Source organism: Melitaea cinxia, chromosome 10, assembly GCF_905220565.1.
Source record: "Melitaea cinxia chromosome 10, ilMelCinx1.1, whole genome shotgun sequence".
Classification (NCBI taxonomy): domain Eukaryota; kingdom Metazoa; phylum Arthropoda; class Insecta; order Lepidoptera; family Nymphalidae; genus Melitaea; species Melitaea cinxia.
The window spans coordinates 16,216,322-16,232,359 of NC_059403.1; the positions used below are offsets into that span (position 1 = coordinate 16,216,322).

The following is a 16,038-nucleotide window of genomic DNA, read 5'->3' on the forward strand; positions in this document are numbered from 1 at the left end:
AAAAGTAATAATAACAAATACAAATATACCAACAACCGACTAACTGCAAAAAAGTGTCGATAAAAACGTTATTCCTAAACATCGTAACAAATTAAAATAAGTTATGGTCTTAAAAAAAATTGTAAAAAAAATCGCTAACAGCGGAAACCTCAAGCGGACCGTCTGTACGGCGTCCAAGAAAGCTCATTTCGCTACAAAACAAGCAAGCAAGCGAGATCATCGCACGGAGCAAGGTCTCCTAACTGTATAGTTCCATCTAGAGATTATGTAACTAGTACCATCTTGCCCGCCCGCCCCACACCACGTTCAAGGGAACAAATACAATAATAATATATACCCAAAGTACATAAAACAGTTATATTCGATTAAAAACAAGTTTCCTAAAAATTTTGGGATCAGTGACTCGACCGGCCGGTGCGCATGCGCATTGCAAATGTTTCGTTCCTAAACGATTTTTTTATAGTTAATTGCGATTTTCTATACAATTCATAAAGTAACGGTTCTTATGCAACGAGTTTAAGTTACAATTGTGGTTATTATGTTATAATTTTTATTTTGGATTACGAATATGGAAATAGTGAGGTCAGTGAACTTGATTATTATATATATTTTTATGTAACTACAATATTTGCATTAATAAACAATAATTTAACATATCTTAAATCAAAAGCAGATCATTAAAAATTTCCATTACTTAATTTTTTCTATTTTTATTTTTATTCAAAAGAACTTTACACGGCGATTTATCACTCAAACCTGATTGTCAGGATCGAAGCTCGCTTCTGTTATAAATAAAATTAATATCAAAGACAATTAAAATCTTTTATTATACATTGTGCTGTGTGGCTACGGCACTAAAGAATTTAGCCACCCCCTCTCTTCCCGTGGGTGTCGTAAGAGGCGACTAAGGGATAACAAGGTTCCACAACCATCTTGGAACTTAAGAAGCCGACCGATGGCGGGATAACCATCCAACTGCTGGCTTTGAAATACACAGGCCGAAGACGGGCAGCAGCGTCTTTGGTGCGACAAAGCCAGTACTGCGATCACCAACCCGCCTGCCCAGCGTGGTGACTATGGGCAAAACACATGAGTTCACGTTATTTTTGACGTAAACTTGTGGAGCCTATGTCCAGCAGTGGACTGTATAGGCTGTAATGATTATACATTAACACTGTTCAACACCTATAAAAATAACTTAAACAAACAGATTGATCATTTTAACACTGTTTGATTAAACATTGTTGTTTGTTATATGTAAATAACTTTATTAACAAATTATGTGTAAACAGTAATAAAAAACAAACAAATATCGTCTGCTTCCCTATAAACTACGGTTTATTATACAAAAACAGAAAAAAAGTAAAAATTTTCTTACTTGAAGTAATCTTTAAAAGCACTTTTGACTTGCAAAGTAATAGTGTAGTGTTGTTCGTGTAACATACAGTAAGTAGACAATACACACAACTGTTGGTTTGATTAAGACATTGATCGGAATTCGATATTTATGATTAATGCTTTGCAGTGGCGTAGCGTTTATGCCGCCCGGGGTGCGCCGAAAATTTGGCACCCGGGGCCCACCAGAATTCGCCGTCCCTATCAATTAATTTAACTTTTTTATCAAATTAATTTAACTCGCTCATTGCAAGCACGATTTTCATAAAGTTTAATTAACTTCTTACTACTACTTCAATAAAGGATAAAACATGCTCTCAATTCTACTATATTATTATATGTGTTACATTGCGGACCTGATTTGGATTTTTTTATCCGTTGAAATGTGTTAACTTTGCCGCCCCCTTTCGTGTTCTGCTGCCTCCCGGGGCCATGGCCCTCAGCACCCCTCACGCTACCCAAATGCTGCTTTGCATCAGTGACTTGTGATTTTACTGTATTTTTTAATTATCACCTTAATTAAAATCTTTATTAGTACACCTACATATTTTAAGAATAAAAAAATTTCAATAGTTCTCTCAAAGTTTATTCATACCCGAATATTTCATATTTAGTTACAAGCAAGTCTACGCTTAATGTAATTCCATCCCTTTCCATTTTTTCAGATACATATTTATCACAGCACTATTCGTCGTCACCAATGCAAAAACAACGACAGAGACAAAGATAGAAAATACAACACACAACTGTCCATTTACAAGAATAATAGAAGACATATTTAATATTAAAAATAAAAGCACAAGTGTTAATAGCTACAATAATAAAACAAATTTGTATTCAAATGTAACAAACAGTTTCATTTCCGGTAATCAAAACATCACTCAATCTATTCAAGATGAATTAGTGAATGATATCATCGCATCGATACGAAGAATAAAAGCGAATCTTTCTATATCTGAAGATCATAAACTAAACGAGGCAATCATACTCATGCCAAAAAATAATCAAAAGGCTGAAACTGAATCAGTGGTTAACAAAAAAGTCAATCAAATCAAAAGCGGTATAGAGGATAAAGTAGATATATCTTATATCAACTCAGATACAAAAGAAGGTAATAAACATGAGATAGATAACTCAAAATCTACCATCACAAAACCTACAAGAATTGACAATAACTCAAACAAAGCTAACTATATTGAAATACTTACAATAGAACCAAATAATACGAGTAACAGCAACACAACAACGCATAATATTTTAGAAGTATTGAAAAATCTAATGCCATCACTAAATAATTCGATCACAAAAGATCTTCACAGCATCACTATCATTGAAAAGAACCAAAACAAAAACCATTCTTATACAGAGACGAAAAATATATCAACAATTATTGTTAAATACTGTGATAAAGATAACACGACTAAAAACGAAACAAGTAATGGTGATGAAGCTAAGAACCCAGATGAAGATGTGAAAGCACTGTCATCACCAATTGTGTCGTTAACAGATGATGACTATGAATTAGACGATGACACAGATTATGAAGAAGTTTATGAAGAAAAGATTCCAAATAATAGATCTAGTGAGAATGCTAAAGATGTGTTAGAAGCTGCTGAATATGGATTACAGAAAATGCACGAGTTATATGGTATTTTAGAGCCAAAATTATATTCGATGGGTAAGTTAGTATTATCTATAACTATTATAAATAGGTCATAAAACTTTAAGTGGTAGTTTGTTACTTAATCATGCCAGAACGACTACACAAAAGAAAAATGGCATGCTGTAGTCAGGAATAACACGAGGGTACATACTTTTTATACAAAAAAGTGTATGATATCCGGGATTTTAGTGTTGACATTTTTTTTCTCGCAGATCACTGGACACTTTTTTTGCATTAATTTACTAATTAGAGAATAACATTGGCTACATTTTATCCCTATTTATATAAATAAAAATTTCGCAAGGACACAGCCGCGTTTATAGCTATCTCTTCATATACTGTGAATAAATTTTAAAAGCAGAAACAGCAGATTCGAACACTTAACACGTGTAAAATATTCATATATAATTCACGTTGAATTCCCCAAAGACGTATCCATTCTTCATGATTTACCCACCGCAAATGACACTAAAAAACTCTGACGTGATACTCTGGATGTTCACTTGCTAAGTTATATGCACATTTCCTTACAGTCAATGCTAAATTAAGATTCTAAAAACGACCGTGGAATTACACACATTAATTCAAGTTTTAAATAATTTTCAAGGTCTGTGGTTGAATGAAAAGGACCCCGCTCGCTACGTAGCAGCCTTCAACGCACCTTCCGAAGATATCGCCAAGTATTCGCGATATGGCTACGCTTCTTTACAAGCTGCTTCTAAATTGAGACAATTAATAAGGTAAGAATTAGTATTATACTCGTATTTTAATAATTTACTTTGATCATCACTTCAGCCTATCGCAGCCCACTGCTGGAGATAGGCCTCCACAATTCGCGCCAAAAATGGCGTGAACTAATGTGTGTTGCCCATAGTCACGTGTTAAAATCTGGTTGCTTTATAAACTAATTAAATTCTGTTAAGATGTTTCCAGTTAATATAGTACTTACAGCCTAAATATTAGATGAAATTTCGCAACTCTAGTCTTATTATTATAGAGTTATAAACCTATGAATTAAGATGTAATAAAAAACTTTAATTACTTAAGTCATTAAGAAATTAAGGATATGTAATTATAAAAGTAATACGTAGGCAGGAAACGGCGTCAACATATCCTAGGTATTCAGGTCATTTAAATGTCTAGAGCCTAGACCATAAAGTGTATTTCGAAATTTCGAGAATCTTATACCACAGACAACCACGACAGATAAGATTAACACTGTGGCGCTGCTGTCAGTGTGTCAATAAATTTAATTTTCTAAAGAAAACATTATATAATTTTGGGCGGTACATTTTATTGCCTAGATAGAAAGCATAGAAATGAAGTCATGCATGTGAAGCTGCTATTCCAGTCATGACAACGTTTCCGCGTCCCCTAATAAATATATATTTTTGATTAAGTAATTTTTTTTTATGATTTGTAACAACAAATGTAGTTTATTTTTTATTATATATAATTAAATCAAATAAACGCTCTGGTGTAGTGGTGCTTGTAGGCGCCTAAACACCGACGGTTTGTGGGTTCGGTTCCCGCTCCCGTTGGATATTCGTATTCGTTCAAAAATTTCCTTCCAGTTTGAATATCTGTCCTTGTGACTTTCCCTACCATAGCTTGGAGATTAGATTAAACTCTTCATCCCTTCATCATAATCACTTGATAACTAACGTTATTTATAGTAGCAGCGTTGTGGAATCCCTACATGGAGATGGGATACTCCAATTATTAACCAACATGGAGAAGTTGGCCTATGCCCAGCAGTGGAATGTTCCAGGCTGAATCGGGTATCGAGTATATAATTTAAGTAAATGTATAAAATTTAATTATATAAAAAAATAAAAAAAATAAAAATTTTTAGTTGTGCTACAAAGGTCTATAATTTTCACTGGAATTTCCATCTCTAATAATAATCTTTCTGGAAACATCCAGAACATTTTTATAGAAAAAACTGACATTTCACACAAATATAATTATTGTAATAAACTCTTTACAACCGGAAATGAGAAGCTACGATGATAGATAAAACAGCCTTTTTATATGTATTTGAAGGGAAAACACATCGGTGCAATATCCATACCATTAACACTATCCGCTGTTGACTGTTAATATATTATTATTTTCAAATACACGGTTTTATTTTAGTGTTTATTATTACTGCCTAGCTTATAACCAGTAAATTCTGCAATTATTAATTTATTAAAACTTTTTGAAAAATAGTAAAATAAAAAAATTAATTAAAAAACCATCGAGCATTATATGCAGGAGGTGGCTAACACAGCGATCTGGAAATAACTTCTCAAATTATAGTATCGTTATGACTCATTTAAAGCATATAAAACATTTATTGGATTATTTATTTATTTAGTGTTATCTTAAGATTATTGAAAATCATCAAATCTGCATATCCAAAGTGGATTTTTATCGCTAAATAAATTACGTAGAACAAGAAAATAAAAAAACGAAAATTTAAATTTATTTAACGACAGATGAATAGACTAAATATATTTGTATGTATTTACATATGTGTATATATGTTTATGTAGGTGTGTACCGTTTAAATGTATGAATATTGTATTATATAAGTACGTTTAGTATTATAAATTGATTTAATTATGTGTAATAAACTTGCGTTGTTGATTGCGCACTATTACCGACATATTTTTCATATACTACTTTTATTAAAGGTTGCCTGGAAGAGATCGCTATAAGCGATAAAGCCGCATTTGCATACATTTTCATTGGTTTTTGTATCTAATCGTTCTAAAATTGATCTTCTTTTTTGTGTGTGCAATAAAGTGTAATAAATAAAATAAAAACTAATATTAACGAAATGTTTCTAGTAATTTCGATTTTTTTCTTATCGAAATTACTATTTACAAATAGAACGCCCAGAGTAAATTGAATTCAACGTAATGAATTTATAATTTCACACCGCATCAAAGCAATATTTGCAACACTGATACTTGACTGAGTAAAAAAAATAATCATTAAAAAACAAATTACTGTCGAAGCACATCACAATCATTACGGTCGTGGGTCGATAAGGGTTCGTTCAGATGGTACTTCAATCTATACAACGTGTTACTAAACTGGCTTCCTTTCATTTAACAGCGATGTCAGAACCGATATTATAATCTAAATATTTAACTTACTTGCCATTAACGCTTTAATAAAAATAATAAAATTAATTGTTAAATTATTATTTCCTATTCATAAAATCACCGTCGTGTGTACGTTAGTGTCTTGTCGCCTGAGTTTTACAGTTAAGTCGGATATTTGTAACCGATTTTTCCTTGTCTTCTGATCATTTTTTTTCCAAATTTTCGATTTTAATGTTACGCAGTAATAAGTTGTACTTATTACTGCTTCATTTTTCCACGTATAATTTCGGCTATGGCTGACTTCATTTTCCTATCTCTAATTCTCTATATGGCCTTAAACGAAAAGACGCTAGTTTAATAACACGTTGTTTACATATCTTCTTTCTCATCATCATCATCATCATTATCATCATCATCATCATCATCATCATCATCATCATCATCATCATTTCAGCCTATTACAGTCCACTGCTGGACATAGGCCTCCACAAGTTTGCGCCGAAAATGGCGTGAACTCATGTGTATTGCCCATAGTCACCACGCTGGGCAGACGGGTTGGTGAGCGCAGGGCTGGCTTTGTCGCACCGAAGACGCTGCCGCCCGTCTTCGGCCTGTGTATTTCAAAACCAGCAGTTGGACGGTTAGCTCGTCATCAGTCAGCTTTTTAAGTTCCAAAGTGGTGGTGGAACTGCGTTATCCCTTAGTCGCCTCTTATGACACCCACGGGAAGAGATGGGGTGGCTATATTCTTTACTGCCGTAGCCACACAACACATATCTTCAGCAGTCTTGTATTCCCGTGGCGAGTGAAGAAACCATAGTTTCTGGGGTAGAGGGTGGGTCGGCAATGCGCTTGTGATGCTTCTGCTGTTGCAGGCGTCTATAAGATACGGTAATTGCTTGCCATCAGGTGAGCCGTTTGTTTCTCGACGTAGTTGTATAGAAAAAAGCAAAATCTGTTTGGTTGAGGTAATATCAGCTAATATCGTAAAAAATCATTTATATTTAATACTTATACGCGGGACCACATTAAAACTCCTTGATTTTCCTTATAAAATGGACAAATCGCATCATGAACGTACCCTTAGGTTCAATGGTTGCTCGGACGTGCGCCGGTGCAAAAACTATTACCTCATTGTGATCGCGTCTGGTTTGAAGCACAACAGTCCATCGCTCTGAGAAACCATTGTTAAATTTTGAAACTACCGTTGAAGTTCTGTCAATTTGACATTTCAAACTTCATTAAAATACATGACTTGGAATAATATTTTTAATTTAATTACCATTATTGACAGGTTGAATAATATTTTATATTTGTAAGAATGTGTCATGCGTTTTGTACTTAGGTTTGACTTGACTTTAAGTATTCTAAACAAAGTTGTATAACTATTTTATAAGTAATAAAGGTAATTTTACCTTTTTCCTTATGTTTTTCTTTACCATTGAACGTCAGATGAATTTCAAAATAAAAGTACTTGAAAAACAATCCTACCTTTCCGGTATTAAATCCACGGCCATCGATTAAAATCTACTTCTTCAATTTTAATATATTGACGCGTTTTGATATTTTGATTTTTTAATTACTATGGAAGGCCCTTTATTGAAAGAATACTTGTAAAATGTTTTTTTTTTTAGGTCCCGGTTTTAATAAATATGTCCAACACATCGTAAAACAACGCGTAACGCGCTGTAATATTAACTAAAATCCAATGTTAAATAAAAGAAAATATTGCTAGCCAGCGGACCCTTATTGCATAGTAAAAGTCAAATACTGAAAAAAAATTGCTCAATTAACAATTGAACATATATGAAATCAAGTTGTAATCCAACATTTTTATAAATCACACAACACTATTTAATTAGTAGTAGTTAGGGGATGTGAAAAATCAACACAGAGCCAAGAACGGATTATCCACGTCGTACTTAAACTCCTTAAAGCACTTAAATATTTTAATAACTAGTTTTTATTAATTAAATATATGCGACTCAAGCAACTTAAATCCACATATTTCTGCCATAACATGCACTTATTAGCCAAATATCTCTTGACGAAATCTGCATGTTTCGGAAGAAATTCTACAACATAGCGTGACCTGCAATTAAGCTCACTAACGTATAAGAGGTAAGAACTTTGACCAACTTTTGTAAGTATCTAAACATTTTAGCACCGTACATATTTGACCAATGACGCCTACGCTGTAATAATTTGTCTTTAATTATTGCATCATGTAATTAAATTAAAAATTTACTCATTATCAAAAATTAACTTATCTACTTGAAGGCCTCAAAAGTGCCATAATTACTGTTACAATTAAAATAAACAAAATATTACATTTGAATTTGGAATCTGTCGTTTTTATATGAATAATCATTGTGTTTTCTCAATTTCGCGCCTATAGATTGTAAAATATTTTGTGAAATTAAAATGGGATGGGATGATAAATAGAACCGAATCGCTGTGATTGCATTACACAAAGTAGGTATGGAGCCAAATACAATTTTTAAAACTCTCCATACACTTGGTATTAGTCAAATGTTTGTGTACAGGGCTATTGATAGGTACAGTTATTTCAGACAAGGCCCATACAATGAAAATATAGCATACAAAATAATTAGCTTACAAACGGAGAAAAACTTAAATAAACTTAATAAAACAATATATAATAGGTAAGAAATGAAATCAAAATACAATACATATAATTATCATCACTTCAGCCTATCGCAGTCACTGCAGGACATTAGGCCTCCACAAAGTCGCGCCAAAAATAGCGTGAATTCATGTGTGTGTTGCCCATAGTCACCACGCTGGGCAGGCGGATTGGTGCCCACAGGGCTGGCTTTGTCGCACCGAAGACGCTGCTGCCCGTCTTCAGCCTGTGTATTTCAACTAGCAGTTTGATAGTTATCCCGCCATCGGTCGGCTTCTTAAGTTCCAAGGTGGTAGTGGAACTGTGTTATGCCTTAGTCGCCTCTTACGATAACAATGGGAAGAGAGGGGGTGGCTATATTCTTTACTCCCGTAACCACACAGCAGACACACCCACATATAATTATACAGATTAAATTAGATATATATTTTAATGTCAATAATTATGAAATTCTATGTCAACCAAAAAAAAATATTAATGAGACAAAAAAACAATACATTCCAAATTATTAAATAAATAAAAAACGGTCAATAATATCAATTTAGACATCTTAGCTCATAACTCAGCATATAAATAGTTACATTGAAGCAAAAACAACGGCCCAGTTATGGGCTGACGCTATTGTGTCGCAAGTGCTCGCTTTGTTCTATAATCCATTTAGTTGTGAAATATTTGATACATTAATGGTTTGTTTTAATAGAGTCATAATTATTTGATATATCTGATCCTAAAGAAAAAGAAGAGAACTTCAAAAAGGAGAAGTTCTAAATTCGACTGTAGTCTTTTGTTTGTTACCTCAGATTTTTGCTTCATGGACAGATTTCGATGAATCTTTTTTTAATCGAAAGGTGGTGCCTATCATGTGGCCCCATTTAAATATTATCGATATCCGATAAGTACTTTTTGAGTTACCTTTAATAATGAATTATTTGACTACTTTTTCGTCGACCTACGTTGTATCATACCTCATAACTTTTTACTGGGTGTACCGGTTTTGATGATTTTTTTTAGTCAAAATCTGGTGCTTGTCAGTACCATTTTAATTTGGTATATATAGATCTGACGACAAGCGTACGGCTCACTTGATGGTAAGCGACTACCGCAGCCTATAGACATCTGCAACACCAGAAGCATCGCAAGCGCGTTGCCGACCCACTCCCCAATCCCCCCAGGAGCTCTGGTCACCTTACTCACCAACAGGAACACAATAGTGCTTGAAAACAGTATTATTTTGCTGTGATCTTCTGTAAGGTCGAGGTACTACCCCAGTCGGGCTGCTCCATATTTTGAGCAGGAAATTCCTGCTGTGCCCTACCTCAGTTATCTTTAATAATGCTTATTTACTTGACCATTTTTTTCGTTTATTTACGTTATATGACTGGTCGATGTACTTAATGGAAGTCGGTTTGCGAGCAAAATCAAACTACACATATGCTTGTTTTTTCTTTATCATTATATTATATATAGCAATGTGATTATTCCCGCGTAGACCTTAAAGTAATAGGTTTTTTATAGAGCAATGTATGGCATCTTAAAGAACAGGTTCTAATGACTTGTGTTGGATTCATCTCAATTTACAAGCACTTGTAAAAGTAAAATTGTCTTTAAATATCTGCTTATAGTAATAATAGCCATAAAATAAAAATACAATTTACATTCAAAATGCATTGTGTTCTTGACAAAAAAGTTTGCTATAAATGTTCAACGCTAGGTGAAATTTTCAATCAAAACTTAAACGAAAGCATCATAAACGACAACTTTAATTTAACAATATCAATACAATACTCATAATAAATACGCTTACAAATGTACCACGCTATTGGTATATATCAACAGACACAATGCCAGTTGCTCAACCCGACATTGAAAATTGGATGACTATTAAAAAGACACATCAAAATTCAACGCGATACACGTCGTCGCCGTCGCAAATTTCAATTACTCGACCATCTGAAATTCTCAATAATTACTCAGCAATTATACTATCATGAACAAACAGGGGAAAATGTTGCAGAAAACTCACTGTCTGGTTCTTAAAATAAGAATCTTTTCTGTTTTTACTTTTATAAAGAGTCACTGACTTTAGCATAATAGAATTACCTTCAAAAATGGCGCTGCCCACAACTTCTTTTGATGGTAGCTTCACATCAAGGATACTAAGCTTATCAAGGACCTATATAATTACTAGCTGACCCCGTAAACGTTGTTTTGCCATATATTAACCCCCTTTCACCCCATTAACCCCCTTGTAGCTTAGGGATATGAAAAATAGATGTTGGCCGATTTTCAGACCTACCCGATATGCACACAAAATTTCATAGAAATTGGTCCAGTCGTTTCGGAGGGTATTTTAACTGACATTGTGACAAGAGAATTTTATATATACGATAATACGGACTACGACCTTTAAGAGTCTATTGATGCCGTATTCTCAACCGCACCGATTAATCTCCTTCGTGTCTTCTCCATTCTACGTGACATTGGCGAAATCATCTGTGCTAGTTTGGCACTTTTGGAAGCCATTAATCTGAATGAATAAATAAATCAAGATAATATGGTACAAGGGTGCTTTTGAAGCCTATTTGAAAAAAGAATTATGATAATTTCATTTTTATTTATTTCTTCATTCATCAATTTGTATATCTATAATTTCTGAGCGACCAGTAACAAACCAGAGGTATTGAAATTTTGAAGTTTAAACGTTTATCTTACTAATATTACTAGAAGCAATCAAATCGTCTCACGGTGACTCAACACGGTCGTTCATGCGAAAAAAACAGTATTTCTTAATCGATTTTCATAACGCAGTTCGATTACGAATCGAAATACAACCGTAATCCAAAATGGCCGCCATCGCGATGATTTCGATTACAATATACCTTGCAATGATTATATAATAAAACTTATATCTATATCGCTTAGAGTTCGCCACAAAACATTAATAACTGCCAGGCTTATTGCCATTAAGCAACAAATCCTGTGTATTTATTATTATTATTCTAGCTACAAATACGTTGAGCTTAACGTAAGCAGTATTGTGTTCCTGTTGGTGAGTAAGGTGACCAGAGCTCCTGGGGGGATTAGGGATTGGGTCGGCAACGCGCTTGCGATGCATCTGGTGTTGCAGGTGTCTATAAGCTACGGTGATCGCTTACCATTAGGTGAGCTGTACGCTTTTTTGCCGACCTAGTGATATAAAAAAAAATCGTTTTCTTACCCGACTGTCAAAGTCAAGCTTGCATTTTGTTTCCGTATCTAAATTGACAAGCATTCTGGTATAGTGGTGTGTGTAATCGCCTTAACACCAATGGTCGTAAGTTCGATATTCTAGCCACCCTATAGCGGGACTTGAGTGTCTTTTACTCGCGCTAGGGTAATTATCCGCCAATTAGCACTCTTTTACCATTTTCTTAAATCCGGAAGAGATATTTGCCCAGAGTTGGGCTGATTACAGGCTGATTTAAGTAAGTCAATTTGTGAATATCCACAATAATAACGTTTATCCTAGAAGAAGGGACCTGTAACAGAGCTTCGGTAGATACGATGGTATCACACGCCTCTCAAAATACATATAATGGTGCTACTAAAGGTGAAGTTGTATGTTAAAATTAAAATCACCAATAACTTTAGCACCATCACAAATAGAATAACTTACGCTTGACTGAGCACCGCTATGTATCGTGTGAGATAATTTGACGTTCTCACGTAAATTACTAACTTTGACCGTATATTGCCAAAAACCGTGAAGCACCGAAGAATATGGTCGATGGATCTTGTGTTAAAGAAGGTACAAGTCCCTTAAAATACTAAATTATTTAAAATTCAGTCTCATTGTACAAGAGTACATTGTGATCTAAGAAGTGCATCTCACGAAAAAAATTCTCAGTCAAGTACAATGATCAATCTAAATTGGGGCATAATGACCCATTAAACTCTAATCCCGTTCCGGTCTTTGACCACCAGTGGGATACTTCAGATTACCACAGCATCATTACTTTTGTAATATTTTATAGACTATTATTCTATAGAATTAACCACCTACAAACTTTAATAACTGAAGTAGGGCAAAGCAAGAAATTTCCTGCTCAAAATATGGAGCAACCCGATTCGGGAAGTATCACAGTCAAATAATACTATTTTCAAGTAGTGTTGTGTTGCTGTTAGTGAGTAAGGTGACCAGAGCTCCTGGGAAGGATTGGGGATAGTGTCAGCAACGGACTTGTGATGCTTCTGGTGCTGCAGACGTCTATAAGCTACGGTAATCGCTTACCGTCAGGTGAGCTTTACACTTGTTTGCCGACCTAGTTATACAAAATAAAAATTCTACAAATAATCATCATCATTACAGCCAATACAGTCCACTGCTGGACATAGGCCTCCACAAGTTTACGCCAAAAATAACGTGAACTCATGTGTTTTGCCCATAGTCACCACGCTGGGCAGGCGGGTTGGTGACCGCAGTACTGGCTTTGTCGCACCGAAGACGCTGCTGCCCGTCTTCGACCTATGTATTTCAAAGCCAGCAGTTGGATGGTTATCCCGCCATCGGTCGGCTTCTTAAGTTCCAAGGTGGTAGTGGAACTGTGTTATCCCTTAGTCGCCTCTTACGACACCCACGGAAGAGAGGGGGTGGCTAAATTCTTTAGTGCCGTAGCCACACAGCACAATACACTACAAATAATACTATTAACAAATAAATAATCAAAAAAAGAAAGAAACTTTGCTACATTTTATATTTCTAAATGAAATTAATTACATTTGTGAAAATCTACGATTTTATTTTTGTGTTACCCACACATTAGGAATTAAATATAAAAATCATCATATCAAGAATTTCGATCTAGTACATCGTTCCATAGCTTAATTGGCTAGAGCGCCGACACGGTCAGTCGGATACGCGGGTTCGAACCCCGCTGGAGCGGTCAATTTTTGATATGATATTCAAAAATGTTTACATTTGTGAACTTTTTGAAGCACCAATCGGTACACCGGCATATTTAGTCATCAGTCAGTCAGTCCTCCAATCTGTCCAAGTAACAAAAGTTATTTATTCCTTATATAGGTGTTCACTTTCTCAAGTGAAAGCAGTGGAATAGGTAATATCAGTGTTTTATGAAGGAGGCGCGGCAGGAAACTGACTGTACTTTAAACATTGAATTATTGATTACGATTGAAATACATATATATGTACATACATACGTATATCTAGTTGTTTGTAGTTTTGTATTTTTTTTTTAATCTATTTACTTTTTTTAATTTTACAAACAAGTTAAAAGTAACGAAAGTATTTTAGTTTTTAATGTTACGAAAATAAATTAATAATTAATAAAATTAGAATAATACAAATTTAAATATGTATATGTCAGGTATTTGTTTTTAAGCACGGTATATACACACACGGTCGTCTGTTCCTAAGCTAAGCAACTTAATGATTGTGTGGTATTAAATGCAAAATAACTTAATCGCCTCTAATCTTATCCATATAAAAAAATCATCTGGCATACAACCTGTGCTAAAACTGTATATACAAAACTTTATTAGTAATTTTCATGTATACCAATAAATAAAATTGAAGTGTCTGTTCGTAATATTAAAATTTCCACTTTTTACTAAATGCATGTAGATCTACATGCATTTAGTACATGTACACGGTACTTATACCTAAATAATATTTTTTTACAATTTTGTCTCTCTGTCTGTTTGTTCCGGCTAATATCTGCAACGGCTGAGCTGATTTTGGCGGGACTTTCACTGGCAGATAGCTGTTGTAATAAGGAGTAACTTAGGCTAATTTTATTTTAGAAATTTACTTATTTTATAACTCTGCGAACTGAACAATATTTTTTTGTTAAATACCACACAGACGAAGTCGCGGGCACAGCTTGTTAACAATAAAACGAACAAAAGCCTTATAATACTGATTTCTCGTTAGTAACGACGCATTGTCCATAATCACATACACAATAAATATCTCACTGACGTTTAGCACTCTCCCACGATATAATTAATCTAATAAAATCGTGTTTTGCTTATTGTACGAAGTTAGGAAATAGTTGGAAATTCCAATACACACAATCTACATTCATGTGTATCCATGACCATGGGGCTTGCAACACCGTTGTTATATAGGGATTATACTGAAGGCGTTACTTTTAAGTAGACCTATCGAAGATACTAATATCGTTAATTTTAATTAGATCTATCCGAGATACAATCAGTATATTGACGAGGCTCAAGCAACCGGGAGCGAAAGAAAGATGGCGCTGTGCTAGAAACTACTCGCTTATCCACAGGCCCTAAAGATGGCCTCCAGAAATTAATAAATCCTTTTTGAAGTAAAACTTTACGCGCGCTTGCCTTGAGAAGTAAGCTGGTGAATGCGTGACGAGAGTGTTACGAAAAATGTGATTGAGTGAGGCGAACGGAAGTTGGATAGAGGTGAGGGAGGAAGATATAAGTTAGATGGAGCTAAAAAAGTTTTACTTCAGTCGTGTGGTCTAAAGCACTCTCGTTTTTTTTTTTTTTATGAGGAACTCATTAAATTGAAACATTTTTTACAATTATAAATACTCGTATTATACTTGTCAAAATATTTTAAACTATAACGATTCTACCTGCTTTCAATAACTTTCTCCCATGCCTTATGGTCAAGTTATGTTAGCCATGACCATAATCGATCGGCAGGTCAGCGTTGCGTAATCTCCGACGGCGGTATGCGGAGTCAACTATTTGCTATAACATTAGTTTACGAATATTCGCGCGCGTTTTCACTTGTTTTAAATTTTACTAAATGTAACATGCTTGATATCACAATTTTTATAAAACACTGCTTTTTTTAATGGGCAATTGCGGAATTTCTTACCGATTCCAAATCGATGGTCCACATTTACTTCAATCAATTTATGAAACCAAACATAATTTTAATTTGTAAAAAAAAAATAACTATTCAAGAGCTGTGCTATTGTAGCCTAAATAATTTAACCGACTAAATTAAATTATCCGACTTACATACTGAAAACTTCTAGACCGACTGCAATATAATTTGGTACGCAATTATCTGCAGATCTAGAATACAGATATACTATATAGTACCTAGTAGTATTTTGTAGTAGAAGTATTTTCTAATTATTATTCTTTAACTTGTGTTGGTTAAAATATAAAATCAGCTAAAGGACTCATTGTAACTAAATCGTAAAATATTCACTTCAGCCTATCGCAGTCCACTGCTGGACATA

General features: G+C 34.3%; 1 protein-coding gene across 1 annotated transcript in view; it reads left to right on the plus strand.

Annotated features, from left to right (window-relative positions):
* Positions 1 to 568: 568 nt before the first annotated feature.
* Positions 569 to 16,038, plus strand: part of LOC123657482 — a 48,966-nt gene continuing 33,496 nt past the window's right edge. Inside the window, exons 1-4 of the mRNA XM_045593024.1 lie at positions 569 to 582; positions 2,061 to 2,830; positions 2,873 to 3,073; positions 3,666 to 3,798. Of these exons, the coding sequence (XP_045448980.1) occupies positions 569 to 582; positions 2,061 to 2,830; positions 2,873 to 3,073; positions 3,666 to 3,798 (1,118 nt within the window). The remainder of the gene's footprint in view (positions 583 to 2,060; positions 2,831 to 2,872; positions 3,074 to 3,665; positions 3,799 to 16,038) is intronic.